The 15,405-nt window shown below is 31.8% G+C and overlaps 2 protein-coding genes across 2 annotated transcripts; both read right to left on the bottom strand.

Annotated features, from left to right (window-relative positions):
- Window positions 1-1,368: 1,368 nt before the first annotated feature.
- LOC130827288 (laccase-3-like) lies at window positions 1,369-4,874 on the bottom strand. The gene is made up of 6 exons (XM_057692956.1): window positions 4,726-4,874; window positions 4,474-4,625; window positions 3,784-4,028; window positions 3,578-3,706; window positions 1,900-2,853; window positions 1,369-1,780 (listed from the first exon to the last, which is right to left on the bottom strand). The coding sequence occupies exons 1-6, from the start codon at window positions 4,828-4,830 to the stop codon at window positions 1,650-1,652; spliced, it is 1,716 nt and encodes a 571-aa protein (XP_057548939.1). The 5' UTR covers window positions 4,831-4,874; the 3' UTR covers window positions 1,369-1,649.
- A 2,978-nt stretch (window positions 4,875-7,852) lies between these two features.
- On the bottom strand, window positions 7,853-12,810 carry LOC130827122 (laccase-3-like). The gene is made up of 6 exons (XM_057692744.1): window positions 12,624-12,810; window positions 11,749-11,900; window positions 10,972-11,216; window positions 10,272-10,400; window positions 8,662-9,600; window positions 7,853-8,301 (listed from the first exon to the last, which is right to left on the bottom strand). The coding sequence occupies exons 1-6, from the start codon at window positions 12,732-12,734 to the stop codon at window positions 8,168-8,170; spliced, it is 1,710 nt and encodes a 569-aa protein (XP_057548727.1). The 5' UTR covers window positions 12,735-12,810; the 3' UTR covers window positions 7,853-8,167.
- Window positions 12,811-15,405: the final 2,595 nt, after the last annotated feature.

Here is a 15,405-nt window from a genome sequence, read left to right as displayed (position 1 = left end):
TTGAAGACTTTTTAAATTTTATTTGTCTCAATAATCAATCATTACTATGAGTATAAATTTTAATATTGTTGTATAAAAAATTATTTATTCATTTTGATAATAATAATAATAATAATATATTAACACATACAAATATTTAATAATGAAGTTTATATTGTAAATAAATTAATTTTATAAAATAATATTATTATTAATACTAGTAAATATTTATAACATGTGTGTTTTACACAAAATCTATCTAATTTCCAATAAACGCCCAACATTTTGTGCTTTGCATTTTACAATCGCGAAAAAGCGTCGAAGTTAAGCAATGGGCGGCGATATCTCGTGCATTCCGACGAACATCGACTAGAAGTCGTATCGTCGCTTCTGAATCCGTGGCTACTCTTGCTAAGTTCGAAAATCGTATAGGTGACTATGACTTCACTCTTCTCACTGAAAACATAGTCAAAAGAATCAAAATTATTCGTAAAAATGATTTCTGAAAGAATGAATTTTGTTTTTCTAGGCTGCTTTGTCAAGGCTTGAAGCTTCGTAAAATTAAAGATCGTAGAATCCGTCAAAATTAACAACTATGATGAAGCTTCTCTTGACGACGATGATAAAAGTAGGTTTCCATTTTCCTATTTAGCATGATATGAGGTTTATTTCAGTGGTTTGGTAGATAATTTCGTAACATAACTGGTGTTGCTTTGAATGAAAATTTGAATCTATGATGTTGAAAGTTTCGATTATCAGATATTACTTGTTCGACTTAATTTTGCGCGAATTTAGGTTTATTCGGTAGTATTATGACGTATATAGATAGCTTGACATTTTAGTATTGTCCAGAGTTGCAAAATAATGAAATATATGAATTTTTCTATTGTCATTGCTCCCCAACTTAATTGGAATTGAACTTAAACTTGAGATTTATGAACTATCAGAACTTATTATGTGAAAAGCCTCAAAATTAAACAATGCTAAAATTTTTCCTCTCAAATAGAGGAAACATACAAATTTGGAGGCAATGCATGCACCATTATGTACCAAACATTTTAAAGCAGCTGTAGAACCTCCTAGTTTTAGTTTCTCGTCACACATGTGTGTGATGTGTGGTGTGCCGTTTTGTGGCAGAATATACACAAAGATACCCGTTGTTTGAAGTTTGCTTCTAATTGACTAATAGGGTTTTCTTTGCAGAAACTTATAACTCTTAAAGGCTATTTGCTGCCATCTTGTAAGAGAAATGCTCTAATTAGCTTTCTGATATTTGATTTAGATGATGTATCTAATTCATTGGTGTTTATGTTCAAGGTTTTTAGTAGCTTTGTTTGGTATATATAGTTCAATTGTGAGTCGTAAGATCGAGACGCGAGAGATGTTATATAATTCAGTAATCGTAGGCAAGACTTCTTGCCTCATAATTTTTTTAATATGAACAGATTTGTTTACACTTTACATTAAAATAAAACTCACACGGCACACCAACAAGTTCATCTGCTCAATGGAGCTAGCCTTTAACCTCGTTTTTACAGCCTAGAAAAAGTGAATGACTACAGAAAAAAACTAATTCGGATGAAGGATATCTCTTCGGATTATGAAATAAGAAAACCAATATTCACTTCCAATAAGGCAGATCTGACTTGAGTTCAATGCTTTAATTGGGCTCAACATTGAGGAAGCCCAGGTGGAGGAACCTGAATGGAATTTAGTTCACCAAAGCCGTTCTCGACCAAGAAGGCCATAGCCAAACCCCAGCCAATATGGACATCTAGATGACAATGCATGAGCCAAACCCCTGTTCAAATAATAAACAGTAAAGACAAATATTAGAGTCACTAATTTTGAATGGTATTTGTGCGGCAGTGATGAAGTTTTGCAAATTTATAAAACATAGGTAACTTGCTTATATATTACCTGGGTTATCAGCCACAAATCTGATGGCAACCCATCCTCCAGGTGTTGTTCCAACGGTATTCCTAACCGGTGGGTCAACCAAATTAAAATTAGCAGGGTCTCTTTGTGGATTAAAGTTACCTTTTCCGCTGCCAACAACAAAGAACTGGTATCCATGGAGATGCATGGGATGATCTTCAATTGATGAGATGTTAGTGTTCTGTAAAACTATTTGTACATGAGATCCAAACTTCAACTTGTATAGTTTAGTCCCACGTGAAGGTGTCCACATTGCTCGGCTTACTTGACCAGTGTAATCGAATTGGACGGGGGGCACTGGAGGGAAGTCAGTGGTGAAGACACCTGGTGTATTTTGATATAGAGCCTGTAATATAGAATTTCTTCTTGGCAACACAAAAGATACATTGTTCATACTAGCAGTGAACCTCGTATTATTGGGGCCTTGACAACGGAAACTTGGACGCGAACAATTGATTAGCCCAAGGCTGACTGTGAAAAATAGGTTTTCATGAATCTCAAGTGGCACTTTTCCTTCCGAAATGCCTCTAAATTGCGCAGTGAATGCATTCGCGGTGTTTGTGTCATTCCAGAATGGTAATTGTGGAAGAATTGGTTTTATTGGACTTCCGTTTTTGGTTTTGCAAGCAGCAGACTTGTATTCAAGGACTGCAGTAGTGGTAGTGTTGTCGAAGGCAACCCCAGGAGCACTAGCATACGCTGTAGCTGCAATATAGTATCGGCCTGGTGGTTGATTAGCAGTGACTAGGACATTAGTTGTTTGACCTGGTCCAATCATAACAACATTGGTAGTGAAGGGCTTGGTGTACGCCGCATCAGCCTCAACAACAGTCATTTGATGGTTGGCAATTGCAAAGAAGAGTTCTTGATTGAGTGCAGCATTGATGATTCGGAGAAGAATTGTTTCACCAGCTTCAACTGGAAATATTGTTGTATCTACACAGAATTACAGCAATTATTATACTATTAATGAAGTTAAAATTTGCTTGATGGTTCTATTTATAGCTTACGATATTCTGATATAGTTGTTCAAAACATCAAGTTTTCTCATTTTAAAAAATTGGCATAAATGGCTTCGACTGAAAGGACTAATTTTTCTTAAGATATGTGGGTCTAAGATGCCTTGCTTGACCTGTCCATCCAGCTTTTGTGGTTCTAAGATATGTGGTTCTTATAGCTGACGATGTAGTCAAAAGCTATTGGCCGGTTTGACCGGTTGGTTGTGATAAGCTAGCTTTTATGATTGGTAAAAATTAATTGTTAACTGTTTACTGTTTATAAGAGAAAAAAATTGGTTTAAAAGTCAAAAGCCAATGAAAAAAGTTTTTCCTTGTAACGTTTTTGGTTTTGGCGTAAAAACCACTTTTCAGTTGACTTTTAAGCCGTGTATCAAACACTTTTACTATTTGTTTGACCAATCAAATAGACAAAAGCGAAAAGCAAGCATAAAAACTAAGACTAAAACCATTTTGCCAAACATCACCAAAGATGGTCTTAGAATTCAAATAAGATGAAAAATAGCTTAGGCACTTCCATTTCATGATGCAATTTGTTTATTTGTTTTTCAATTCTAGTTTTCACACTAATATAAAATAGCTTATTTTGTATCGTTGGAACAGATCACGGCATAATATTATTGGGGATAAGGATTGATCAAAACCTTTGTTGGAGCATCCATATAAGTCACCAGGTTGACCATTGATTGTATATGCGTCAGAAACATTTGGTGCAGCTCCTGTTATCATAGACTGTCGTAGGACTTGCATTGGGTCTCTGTTCCACCATTCCCCTGTTAACCGATTTCCGTCATTTTCATCATGCATTATGATCTATTTTTTGGGCTAGTATATAGTAACTTTGATTTACCTAGAATAAGTGGAAATTCTCGTGTGGGTTTTGGGAAAGGATATGAATATCCCAGCTTGGGATATATGATTAGAGCCCCGTATACAGTGGCTCTCAACCATTTGCTGTGAGCGTGCCACCATAAAGTCCCCTCTTGGTTCTCGATGGTGAACCGGTACGTGTAACTTCCTCCTGGTTTAATCGGGCACTGTGTCACATACTCGGGTCCATCTGCCCATGGGTTTCTCAATTGGCGGACTCCATGCCTGAGTCAAAGTTTCGAAACATGTTACATTTAAGTTATTTTCCTTTTCCTTGCATTTGTTGTTTTCATTAAAAATCTTTCTACTTATATCACAAATTTCGGACATAATTAATCTTATTCATAAATATTTTAATAATCTTATGATCCACATATTTTCCAACTTTATTTTAACTTTATATTGCTTATGGTATTCAAATGTTTTTCACTAATGTTATTTTAATAATTGTTATAATAATTGTGAGTTGTAATTCTGGTATCGTTTCACTTTCTTTATATTAATATTTTTCAAATTCTGATAGTTCCACTTTTCTTTAATCAAATTTATTATTCAATAAAATAATATATTTAATGTCTAAAAGTTTTTTTTTTTTTTAATTCTCCATAAACATTCTTTGTGAAAACAACTTTAAAGAACGGACTGCACAAATGTGTATTTAACTACTTACCAGTGAAGAGAGATATCATATTTGCCAGCATTTTTGACATTGATGACCAGTGTGTCTCCATTGTGCACCTCAAGGGTCGGTCCAGGAAATTGACCGTTTACCGTCATAATTTGTTGAGTTCGACAGAGTCTACTCACTGCCTTTGGTTCAATCTGTCAATTTGACACCCACAGAAATAAATTATTCATATGTGAAGTGCATTTTCATGCATGGAACTTAAACAGCATGCAACACTAGAGGAAAGGAACTTACGACAAACTCATGGTGATGGATTTCTGCAATTGCAAAACCAGCTGCAAATGTGAAAATGAGGGATAATCCAAGAAAAAGACCGTATTTTTTGCTGTGTATTTCCATTGTACGTCTTCTGTTTTGCGTTTTACTAGAAAGATAAAAGATTTTGTGTTGCGATAATGGTATGAGTTTTTAAGTATATATAAGTACGAGAATGAGATGAAAACATTAGAGTAATGACCTAATCCTACAACTTATATGAACTAACATGGTATATATTATGTGGTATTTGTGGATTAGTTGTCTTATTAAGTACTATGTCTATGATTAATACAGAGATGTTGGTGCACTAACCTTGTTTATGTATTTTAAAATTGAAAATTATGTGCTTAATACAGAGATGTTGGTGCATTTTTATAGAAAAACATGTACTATATCCATGGTTGTCGATTAGCAAGGGTAAAGCGGACTATCGGCTAGGGCCTCGAATTTTTTAATGCCTAATAAACTTATTTTTATGATGTAATTTATATTAATTTGAATTAAATTTATATATAACTAACTTTTCTAACTAATTAATATGAGTTCTTAGTTTTTTTATAAAGTAATTTAAGTATCAATAATAAAAAAAAATTGAAGGTGTATTATTTTATTTGTTAAGCCTTAAGGTTTTTTGGGCCCTTTTTGTCTTTTACTCTGATGCCCAAAAATAAACGAAATGGCTCTGACTATGTCATCCTAACTTTTCTATTCTCGAATCTTGTTTTTATACAATCTCTAATTGACTATCTTTCATGTTGATTTGTATTATTTTCTGTAGCCAACTATGCATATTATGATTAGGGGGGTTTGGTTATTCGCTGTTACGTGTTAACTGGCTTGTTTGATCAGTCGAAAATATTAGTTGTTTTTATTGATTTTTAAAGTAGTTGAAAAAGTCAGCTATTTATGAAAATATTTGGTAAATTTAGATATTTGTTATTGGTTATTTATTAGAGAAAAAGTGAGTTAATAAATCAAAAGTCAACCAAAAAAGTTAAGTGGAGTAAACTAGCTTAAAAACTATTTACCAAACACTTTTTTTTGACTATTTGACCAACCAACAAGCTAAAAACCGAAAGACAACCAAAATACCTAAGCGAAAAGCCATGACCAAACACCCCTGAAGACTTTGGCATAACTATTATTAGCTGATATTATTTTATAGTGAATTTTAATGTGATGATTAATTTGCAACTGAGTGATGAATTGTGATTGGACATGGAGTAAAAATTGATAATTTTTTTGAGGCGCAATGTAATTTTTAAGAATTATCATAATTTTCTAACAACGACTTGTATTTTTAAACACTTGATATAAATTGTACAAATTAATATTAAGGTCTCTAACTTTTTAAGGCCTGTATAGTCAAACATATTAAATATGCTCGGAATTTCCTTTGTGATTGGATTATCATCACATTTGTTTTTTTAAAAGATTATTTCATCCTTTTAATAAAGTAGATTAAATATTTACCAAATTTATTACTCTTGTATACGTATTTCAGTCACTCCGTACAATTGGATGAATATATTAATACGACCAATGCCAATCAGATATAAGCAAAATGTTACGGTAGTATTGTGTTTCTGTTGGAAAGCTAAACCCAATCCACCAATTGGTGCCATGAATCCAACCTAAGCAGATCATGCCTCGTGGTCCATGCAATTAGCCAATCAGCTCTTATACTTGTTTGAAAGTTGCATAAAACGTAATACCTTAATAATACTTACCTCAATCCCCATACGGCCATAGGTATTGTAACTAAGTATGATATGATACTTTTAAACAATGGGTCCAAAATATCAGTATCATACTTGTTTGGTAAATGGCTTTAAAGCATCTGAAAAATCGACTTATGAGGCAAAATAAAAAAGCTGCTCCAACTAACTTTTTTAATTGGCTTTTGGCTTGTTGGTTTACTTTTTTCTAATAAACAGCCAACAACCAATATTCAAATTTACCAAACATCTTTAGAAACAATTAGCTTAAAAGCCAATAAAAACAACCATTATTTCCAGCTGGTGAAACAAGCAAACTAAAAAAGCCAACACCCAATTGCCAAACACCCTTATATGAAAAAGTTAGGAAAAAACGTATAAATAAATTGAAAAAAAAAGGCTAAATGTATTAGAACTAAAAAAGAGGGTGAGTGATGGCCAAAAATAAAATTGTGAACTAAAAATCAGTTTGTTGCAATTCCTAAGGGGCAGTGGAAGTAATAATTATTATTAAGTTTTAGTTGGTGTAGAAAATAAAAACTAAGAAGATGGAAAAAATATATATACCTGATACAAAGAGAATGTGAGACTGGTTAAAATAGGAAATAAAGAGCGGATCAAAGTATTTTGTGGAGCAAAATAAATTGATGAACTAAAAAGTAAGTGGTAAATTCAAAGGTCCAAAGAGTTATCCCCAATAAAAAAGGTCGAAACAGTTTGTATGATAGTCAAATTTATAATTTATATTCATTAATTCATATGCATCATCAATTTTTTTTCCTTTAAATGGTCTTTGGTTTTTTTATTCGTGATTAGGTTAGCGGATTTCTATGGGTAAGGAGAGAGTAAATAAATTATTTCTTTAGACGATGAGAATTGAACGGTTGTCACAGCTTACAAGGTTGAAAAGGAAAGTCTTAAACCACTAGTTAGATTAATTCTCTGTCTTTATTTTTTTGTATTCATAAAATTAGAGCGTTTAAATACTTTTTTGTATAATAGTAACTAGAGCAGTTAAGTTCTACCTCATATGGGTAGATTAGTAGATGTCTAGATATGAGAGAAACTTGTAACCATATTTTTCAAAAATGAAATATTTTTCCAAGAAATAATTACTATGCTTATAGAGTATTTTTCTGAATTCATATTTACTTTGAAAATAAACCTATTTTTATAACCTACTCTTACCTACAAGTTATTTGAAACCATTCTTTCTGCCTTTCATATATATATATATATGAATATCAAGTTACCGTTATTATTCTGTAATGAATTTCTGTTGTTATACGGTGCATATTTATACAATTTGTATATTGTATAGTAATAATCCCAACAAAAACTATATATACTAAAACCAAGAAATTAGAGGGGCACCAATGAGTTCCTGAAATTCATGACTAGGTTTGAACTCTAATAAAATCACATATATTTGGTTGCAAATTTTCTTGCTATATATAAGCACACATTTCACATTTTCAAAAATAAAACTAAATCAATTTAATACATAATAATATAGAGCTTGACCTCAACTCAAAAAAATAAAAGAAAAATATTGAGCTTGAGCTTGTGCCATAGTTGGGTACATGGGAAATGATAATATCCAAAATGATAGGAGTACTACATTATTTTCTAAACAAGAGTGTTCTTAGATCTTGAGGTTGTTACTTGAGCATCATATGCAAGTCCAATGCTTTTTACACTCAAAAACATTGAGGAAGATCAAGTGGAGGTGCTTCTAAGGTTTGTAACTCACCAACACCGTTCTCGACCAAGAACACCATAGCCAATCCCCACCCAATATGAACATCAAGGTGACAATGCATTAGCCAAACTCCTACATGAAGAAAAAATTAAATAAATAAATTGGAAGAATAGAATCGAGAAATTAGTCTAATGGATTTTTTTGCTAACAGCTCAACCAAAAGCTTAAACTGATAGTTGAGGCCCCAAGATATGTTATATACTTTACTACGCTCCTCACACGAGAGCCCTTTAGACTAAAAAGTGTGGATGCAACACAAATCCTCTTCATACATGGTGCTGAATATTTCAATTTAAATGAGTAGTGATTGAGATTCAAACCTGCAACTTCTTGTCATATTTGCTCTGATACCATGTCATAAATCAACTCAACCAAAAGCTTAAGCTGATGGTTGAAGCCTTAGGATATATTACATATTCTATAATAGATTACCTGGATTATCAGCAACAAATCGAATAGCAACCCATCCACCAGGTGTAGTACCAACCGTATTCCTTACTGGTGGATCAACGAGATTGAATCTAGCAGGATCGGTTCTTGGATTAAAATTCCCTTTACCCGTACCAACAACAAAGAAATGGTAACCATGAAGATGCATAGGATGATCTTCAACTGTAACAATATTTGTGTTCTGTAATACAATTTGCACAGAGGATCCAAATTTCAACCTGTATAACTTTGTACCCCGAACAGGAGTCCAAAGCCCACGACTAACATTTCCGGTGTAATCAAATTGCAATGGGGGCACTGCAGGGAAGTCTGTGGTGAAAATCCCGGGTGTATTTTGGTACATTGCTTGTAATATAGAGTTTCGTCTTGGTAGAACAAAGGAAACATTGTTCATACTAGCAGTAAATCTTGTGTTATTAGGCGCTTGGCACCGGAAACTTGGGCGAGAACAATTGATTGATCCGAGACTTATAGTGAAAAATAGGTTTTCATCGATTTGGAGTGGGACTTTTCCATGATAAATACTCCTAAACCGAGAGGAAAATGAGTTGGCAGTGTTTGTATCATTCCATGCTGGTAATTGTGGTAAGATTGGCCTAATTGAGGAAGAACTTGATGTTCTGTACTCGAGGATTGCTGTGGTTGTGGTGTTGTCGAATGCTACACCAGGTGCGCTTGCATAGGCTGTGGCTGCTACATAGTACCGAGCTGGTGGTTGGTTTGCAGTGATTAAGATGTTTGTCGTTTGGCCTGGTCCGATCATGACAATGTTGGTGGTGAATGGTTTATTGTATGCCGCGTCTGCTTCTACAATAGTCATTTGGTGGTTGGCGATAGAGAAAAATAGTTGTTGATTGAGTGCAGCGTTGATGAGCCGGAGGAGAATGGTTTCACCAGCTTGAATAGGGAAGATAGTTGTATCTGCATTACAATTAAATTATTTTCAGATTCTACTTAAAAACATTTCAAAATATATTTGTGTTAATGTTTAAACATCATTCACCCATAAATTATTTTTGATATTTATATGCCTTACGTTAATAATTGATATGTTGGATCAGTCGTCATTGGAAGAAATATATGAGCCACATTGCTTGTTAACTTGTATATATATTTGATGTGGCCTAAAATCATATGGTATTAGAAGGATGATTACCAAGCATTATATGAAATTTCGTAATTCATTATTTTTGTAATGTAGGATCTTCTTCACATGTGAAGTATTTCCAACAGTATGCATCATTTTGTCACCAGCTAACATTTTTAAATTTTTTGGCCACTAAGACGGAAACAAGGAAGGATAATAAAGTTTAATTAATCTAGTGGTTGAAAGCTTTTCTTTTCAACCTGACAGAGATTCTATTATCTCAACCTACAAATTAGATTAGTTTCTTATCACCTGTTTTTTATAGGAATTTTGCAGTTTTACCTTCAAATTCAAAAAATAAAGTTCGATATAGACATCATATTACTTTCTACATATATTTTTACTTAAAATATGGAATAGGTAATTTGCATCCAAATATTTTTTTCTTAATTTTTTACTTTTTTTTAAATAGATGATTTTAAAACTTCAATGCATAAAACCGAACCTTGACTAGAGCAGCGATATAAATCACCAGGTTGACCATTGATAGTGTATGCATCAGACACGTTTGGAGCTGCTCCTGTTATCATTGACTGTCGAAGGACTTGCATCGGGTCTCTGTTCCACCATTCACCTAACAATCACAAGTATCACATCAACACTGTTAAACAACCAACCGTTCTAATTTTACCAAACTGTTAAAAGAGCACATAATATATTGTAGGATCTCAATCATTAGTTTAATTTTTTTAGTTGAGTTGGTTCCTTAATATGGTATCAGAAATTAATGTGAAAAGAGATTATGGGTTTAAATCTCAATCACCCCTTATTTAACGTGGAATATTTAATGTATATATGAGGAGAATCTGTATTACATCTGTTAGAGTATATAACATATCACAGAGTGTCAATAATCAGCTTCAACTTTTGGTTCAGCCCCAGGATATCTTATACTCTAACAACATCCACACTTTTAGCCTCAATCATCAACTTAATCTTTTGGTTGAGCTAATTCCTTGACACAAACATCACTATTGACAACATACAACTTGCTTAACAACCAACAAAAGAAGCAATGCTACCGGTTGGTTAAGCAAGTCAACAGAATTAGACGTCAACAACTAACAACCAATTGTTAGACGCGCATAATTTATGTTTACCAAGTATATATGCTTATTAATTAAGTAATGTAATTGTAATCTTACCAAGAATTAGAGGAAATTCTCTAGCAGGCTTAGAGAAAGGGTAAGAAGATCCTAGCTTGGGGTAAATAATTAAAGCTCCATAGACAGTAGCTCGTAACCATTTGCTATGAGCATGCCACCAAAATGTGCCCTCTTGTTCTACAACGGTGTATCGGTACGTGTATGTTCCTCCTGGTTTAATTGGACATTGTGTTACGTATTCCGGTCCATCTGCCCATGGTGTTCTCATTTGACGTATTCCATGCCTGAAAATAATGTCATCGGAATATATACTTAATAACATGTTTCAGCAAGGATTGCATGTTTTATTCAATATATGTAAAACGATAATAATAGATTAGTTTCAGATATTAGTTTAAATTTTTGGTTAGATTGTTTTTTGATATAGTATCGATCATAATTTATAGGAAAAAAAACACATGTTTGAATATTATCTTACAATATGATATGTGGCCTTTAGACTTGGGGCGGAGGGAGGTTGATGCGTACAGAATCATTTAACCTCACTTGAATTTTAAAAAATTTCAATAAATATTTTTATATGTTCTAAAATATATACTAAAAAATTTGTTTTGAATTACAGTCTAAAATTTGAAATTAAACTAAAATAATAGAGTCAAATACACTGAACTTTTTACTTTTATATTTTTAATTTATAGTATATTGACTATAATTTACTTTAAGTTCTAATTATTGACCCAACTTAATATAAATCATAGATCCTTGCTATCTTAGATTTTAACCATTAACTTATAAATTTTTAGTTGAGATGGTTACCAGTGAAGAGTGATGTCGTATTTGCCTGAATTAGTGACTTGGATAATGAGAGTGTCTCCGTTGCGAGCCTCTATGGTTGGCCCCGGAAACTGCCCATTTACTGTCATAATCACATGGTTGTTGCACAGCCTCTTCACTGGTGTTGGTTGAATCTGTTTTATTATGACCAGAAAAATCATGTCTATATAAGAGTGGCTGTCATAAATTATTTACTTCTCATGCAAGGAAGTAAAAAATATTACTATTGAAAATAAAATAAAATGATAATTAATGTAACAAATTATAATATTGATGGTAAAACTTGAATTTAAGACAATGTGTCACACATTAATATTTTTAACAATTTAATCAATATACTTATTAACATATTTAGAAATATAATTTGACCCGCGACGATGTTCGAATAGTGGTGATGATGAGTCTATACGACTCAAACTACTTCTAAAATGCTCATTAACTTAATAGAGCTTACTAGACGACGTTACTTTTTACTAGCTATATATTGTTTTTTTAGTTTAATACTAGTATATATTGTAGATTATTTTAATAGTGATGAATAGTATCACTTATTGTCCATGCCAAAAATTCATATTTTTTTAGTTTCGAAATATAATAAATTATTTTACAAATGCTAATTAAATTATTTGACGTATGTTATTTAAATGAAATTGTACATGATGTTTAACGGTCAATTAGAAACAACCTCTTTTTTAGTGTTATTACATCCGAACATCCAAATCTTAATCTAAGTGACTCCTTAGAGGTAATCGAATGATGTTGTAATATAAATATTTTCATAAACTCGACTCTAACTTAGCTCAATTCGTTACAATGACACTATACTAATAAAGATAAGAGAAGAGTAAACGACATACAACAAACTTATGGTAGTGTATCTCTGCGCTCGCTAAGCAAACCACAAATGCTAAAAATATCGACAATCCAAAAAAGTGGGGTCGGCTACATTTTGTGGTATGCAACTCCATTTTGATCTTAACACCCAACTAAGTTCCTAGAAAGAAGCTTTTAGTGAGTAGTATGAAGAGAAGTGTTGGGATATATGATATATATGATTGGAGCAACAGAATATATAGAGTTTTGACCTTAGACTATTAGTTGAAAAGGCACCATCACCATGTGAATTATAATGGAATTAATGTAAGTGTGGATTAATTTTTAATGTGAATATTAGGTTTTAATCAAGTATTTAGTCCAACCATAAAGAGGATTTGGTGCACCCATTTCTTCTGTCTATTGAATGTATATTTGAAAACATTGTTTCTAAGTAGTGGTAGGTCCATTTTGGAGAGTTTTATGTATTGATCGACCTTATTATTATTATTATTATTATTATTATTATTATTATTATTATTATTATTATGTTTTTAAGTATATGTATAATGAATGTTATTCTCCATGACGAGATTCTCATTATTCTGATATTTTTGAAAGCACTCCCTTCGTTCAATTTGATTTTCACTTCTTTTAAAAATGTCTAAATGCTGATTTGTAATTGGTTGATAAGAGAAATAACAAGTAGGGTAAATAAATAAGCAGATAAAATCAAAAGAGAGAATAAATAATTTGTAGGTGAAATTAAAATACTGCTTAAAAATTGAGTGAAAATTAAAGTGACAATTAAAAGTAAAAAACTTAATTAGCTATTAACAATGAAATCCATAAGAGAATATGTGTTTTTTTACTCTTATTCTTGTTTTACAAATTGTTATTAGAGAACTGTATCTCCGAAGACGCATTAAATATATGGGTTAAATGTTTCAATTAATATAAATTAAAAAAAAATAAAAATTTGAGCATTTTGTTTTGAAGTCGTCTATTTGAAAAACGGTCTCTCACTAGAGAAGCTAAAGACTAAAGGGGTAGTTTTTTTTTTATAAAGTTTCTTGTAAATTGAGTTGCTATCCAGGTCTTAATTCAGTAAAAACAATTTTGGGCAGGTGGACTAATGAGTCGAGGTGAATTAAGGTCTTAAGCAGCAGATTCAAATGTTGACTTATGCCATATAAATGACATAATCCATACCTTTTACCTTGACTTCATGTATTCTCTATTTCTAATCCTAATATAGTTCAATATAATGCATGCTTCTTTGGTACTAGCTATTTAAGATGTATTATTATTCATTTCCAAAAAAAATGTATTACTATTAGTAGTTATCAAGGCGGATATATGTCCCGTCAAGGCTGTCAATTGACAGCATTCAATTTATGTACAACCTTATACCTAAAGTCTACGGATATTAATATATGTATTGGTTAAGTTAGTAATTCCCACCCATTTATGACTTCACTAGCAAATCATTATATAATTAGTTACTTAGATTACTGGATAATTATGTACAGTTGAATATGATCATTAAAAAAAGAATACGTATAATATATAGTTTGCTAGAATATACATATGTATTATGTGGTAGAGAATCTAAGTGGTGCTGGTGGTGGATAGAGTTGAGTAGGCGGTGGTTGTTTGGTAGAGGAGCTGAGTAGTTAGTTTTATTATCTTTTTTCATGTTTTTCAGGTTTAAATTGTCAAAAAGTCAAAGATAACTTGTATAACAAGTTACATGTTATTTAGCTATTTCGTTGCAAATAGGAGCAAAGGTTTGGAGCAAAAGGTTAAACCTTTGTAAAATAAACATAATGTTTGCCCTTTATCTATAAAAAGGCTAAAAATTGACATTTTAAAAATAATTTTTCCTATAAATTTTTAGTTTATTTTTTCAGTAAAAATGTCCTTTACTTTAAGATTGATTTCTTTTGTATATTTGTTGTATATGCATACTTACTTTGTACTTGATTACATGTAACATAGCTTGATGCTGACTATGCAAGTTATAAATTAAAATTTTAAAGACAATGTCTAACATTAAATTCAAATTAAGTTTAGTTATGTTGTCTACTCTTGTGTGATTTATGCTTTTTTTTTGTTATGAATAATTAAAATTAAGTTAATTGGTTGTGAAATTGGCTAGTTATGATCATTAAAGATGAGTAATTTGGTAGTTAATTAGATTGTGATCTCATTTTATTCCATTAATTTAATGGGATCAATCTAAAAAAAAATTTTAATATGTCAAATGGACTCTAAGAGCTGGTTTGTTGACAATTAGATGAAGTAATAATAATATAGTAAGCATTTGTTAAAACAATTAATTATTTTCTGTAGATTTATTTTCTGTAGATTATTAGGATTTAGGTAATCTGGGTGTTTTTGTGGTAAAAGTTTGTTAGCCTAATAGCATAATATGCACCAATGGGTAAACACTATCTTACCTAAGCAGATTCTGCTTGTTTTGCCACTTGCCATAAGCTCATTTCTTTGTTAATTAGAATAGATGAACCCGACGTTAACTATATCTAATCACTGGATAGTTTACCCGCATGAAGTTGTCATTGACTATTAATTAAATAAATAATTAAGTATGCTTTTAGTAGTTAGTATGAATAAATGTTTATAATCTTTATATTATTATTATTATTTTAGATGGGTAATTTAGCCAATAGTTAAACACGTTTCCCTTATGTCACGCTATTAGCTTAATAATATAAGTCTCTAGTCTTGACTACACACTCTTTGTATTGATTTTAGTTTTTTCGCCATCATTTTACTTCGATTTACAAAAACAAAAGGAACAAT

Source organism: Amaranthus tricolor, chromosome 11 (genome assembly GCF_026212465.1).
Source record: "Amaranthus tricolor cultivar Red isolate AtriRed21 chromosome 11, ASM2621246v1, whole genome shotgun sequence".
Lineage (NCBI taxonomy): Eukaryota > Viridiplantae > Streptophyta > Magnoliopsida > Caryophyllales > Amaranthaceae > Amaranthus > Amaranthus tricolor.
Note: the sequence above shows the minus strand (reverse complement) of the source record. Positions and strands in the feature narration are given on the sequence as shown.

Excerpts from the sequence above, each read along its gene's own strand:
- LOC130827288 (XM_057692956.1), bottom strand. The coding sequence starts at position 4,830 with ATGGAAATACACAGCAAAAAATACGGTCTTTTTCTTGGATTATCCCTC. Across the intron at positions 4,029-4,473 it reads TATGATATCTCTCTTCACTG|GCATGGAGTCCGCCAATTGA; the intron begins GTAAGTAGTTAA and ends ACTTTGACTCAG. Across the intron at positions 1,781-1,899 it reads ATTTGTGGCTGATAACCCAG|GGGTTTGGCTCATGCATTGT; the intron begins GTAATATATAAG and ends TTATTTGAACAG.
- LOC130827122 (XM_057692744.1), bottom strand. The coding sequence starts at position 12,734 with ATGGAGTTGCATACCACAAAATGTAGCCGACCCCACTTTTTTGGATTG. Across the intron at positions 10,401-10,971 it reads AGAATTTCCTCTAATTCTTG|GTGAATGGTGGAACAGAGAC; the intron begins GTAAGATTACAA and ends TGTGATTGTTAG. Across the intron at positions 9,601-10,271 it reads ATATCGCTGCTCTAGTCAAG|ATACAACTATCTTCCCTATT; the intron begins GTTCGGTTTTAT and ends ATTGTAATGCAG.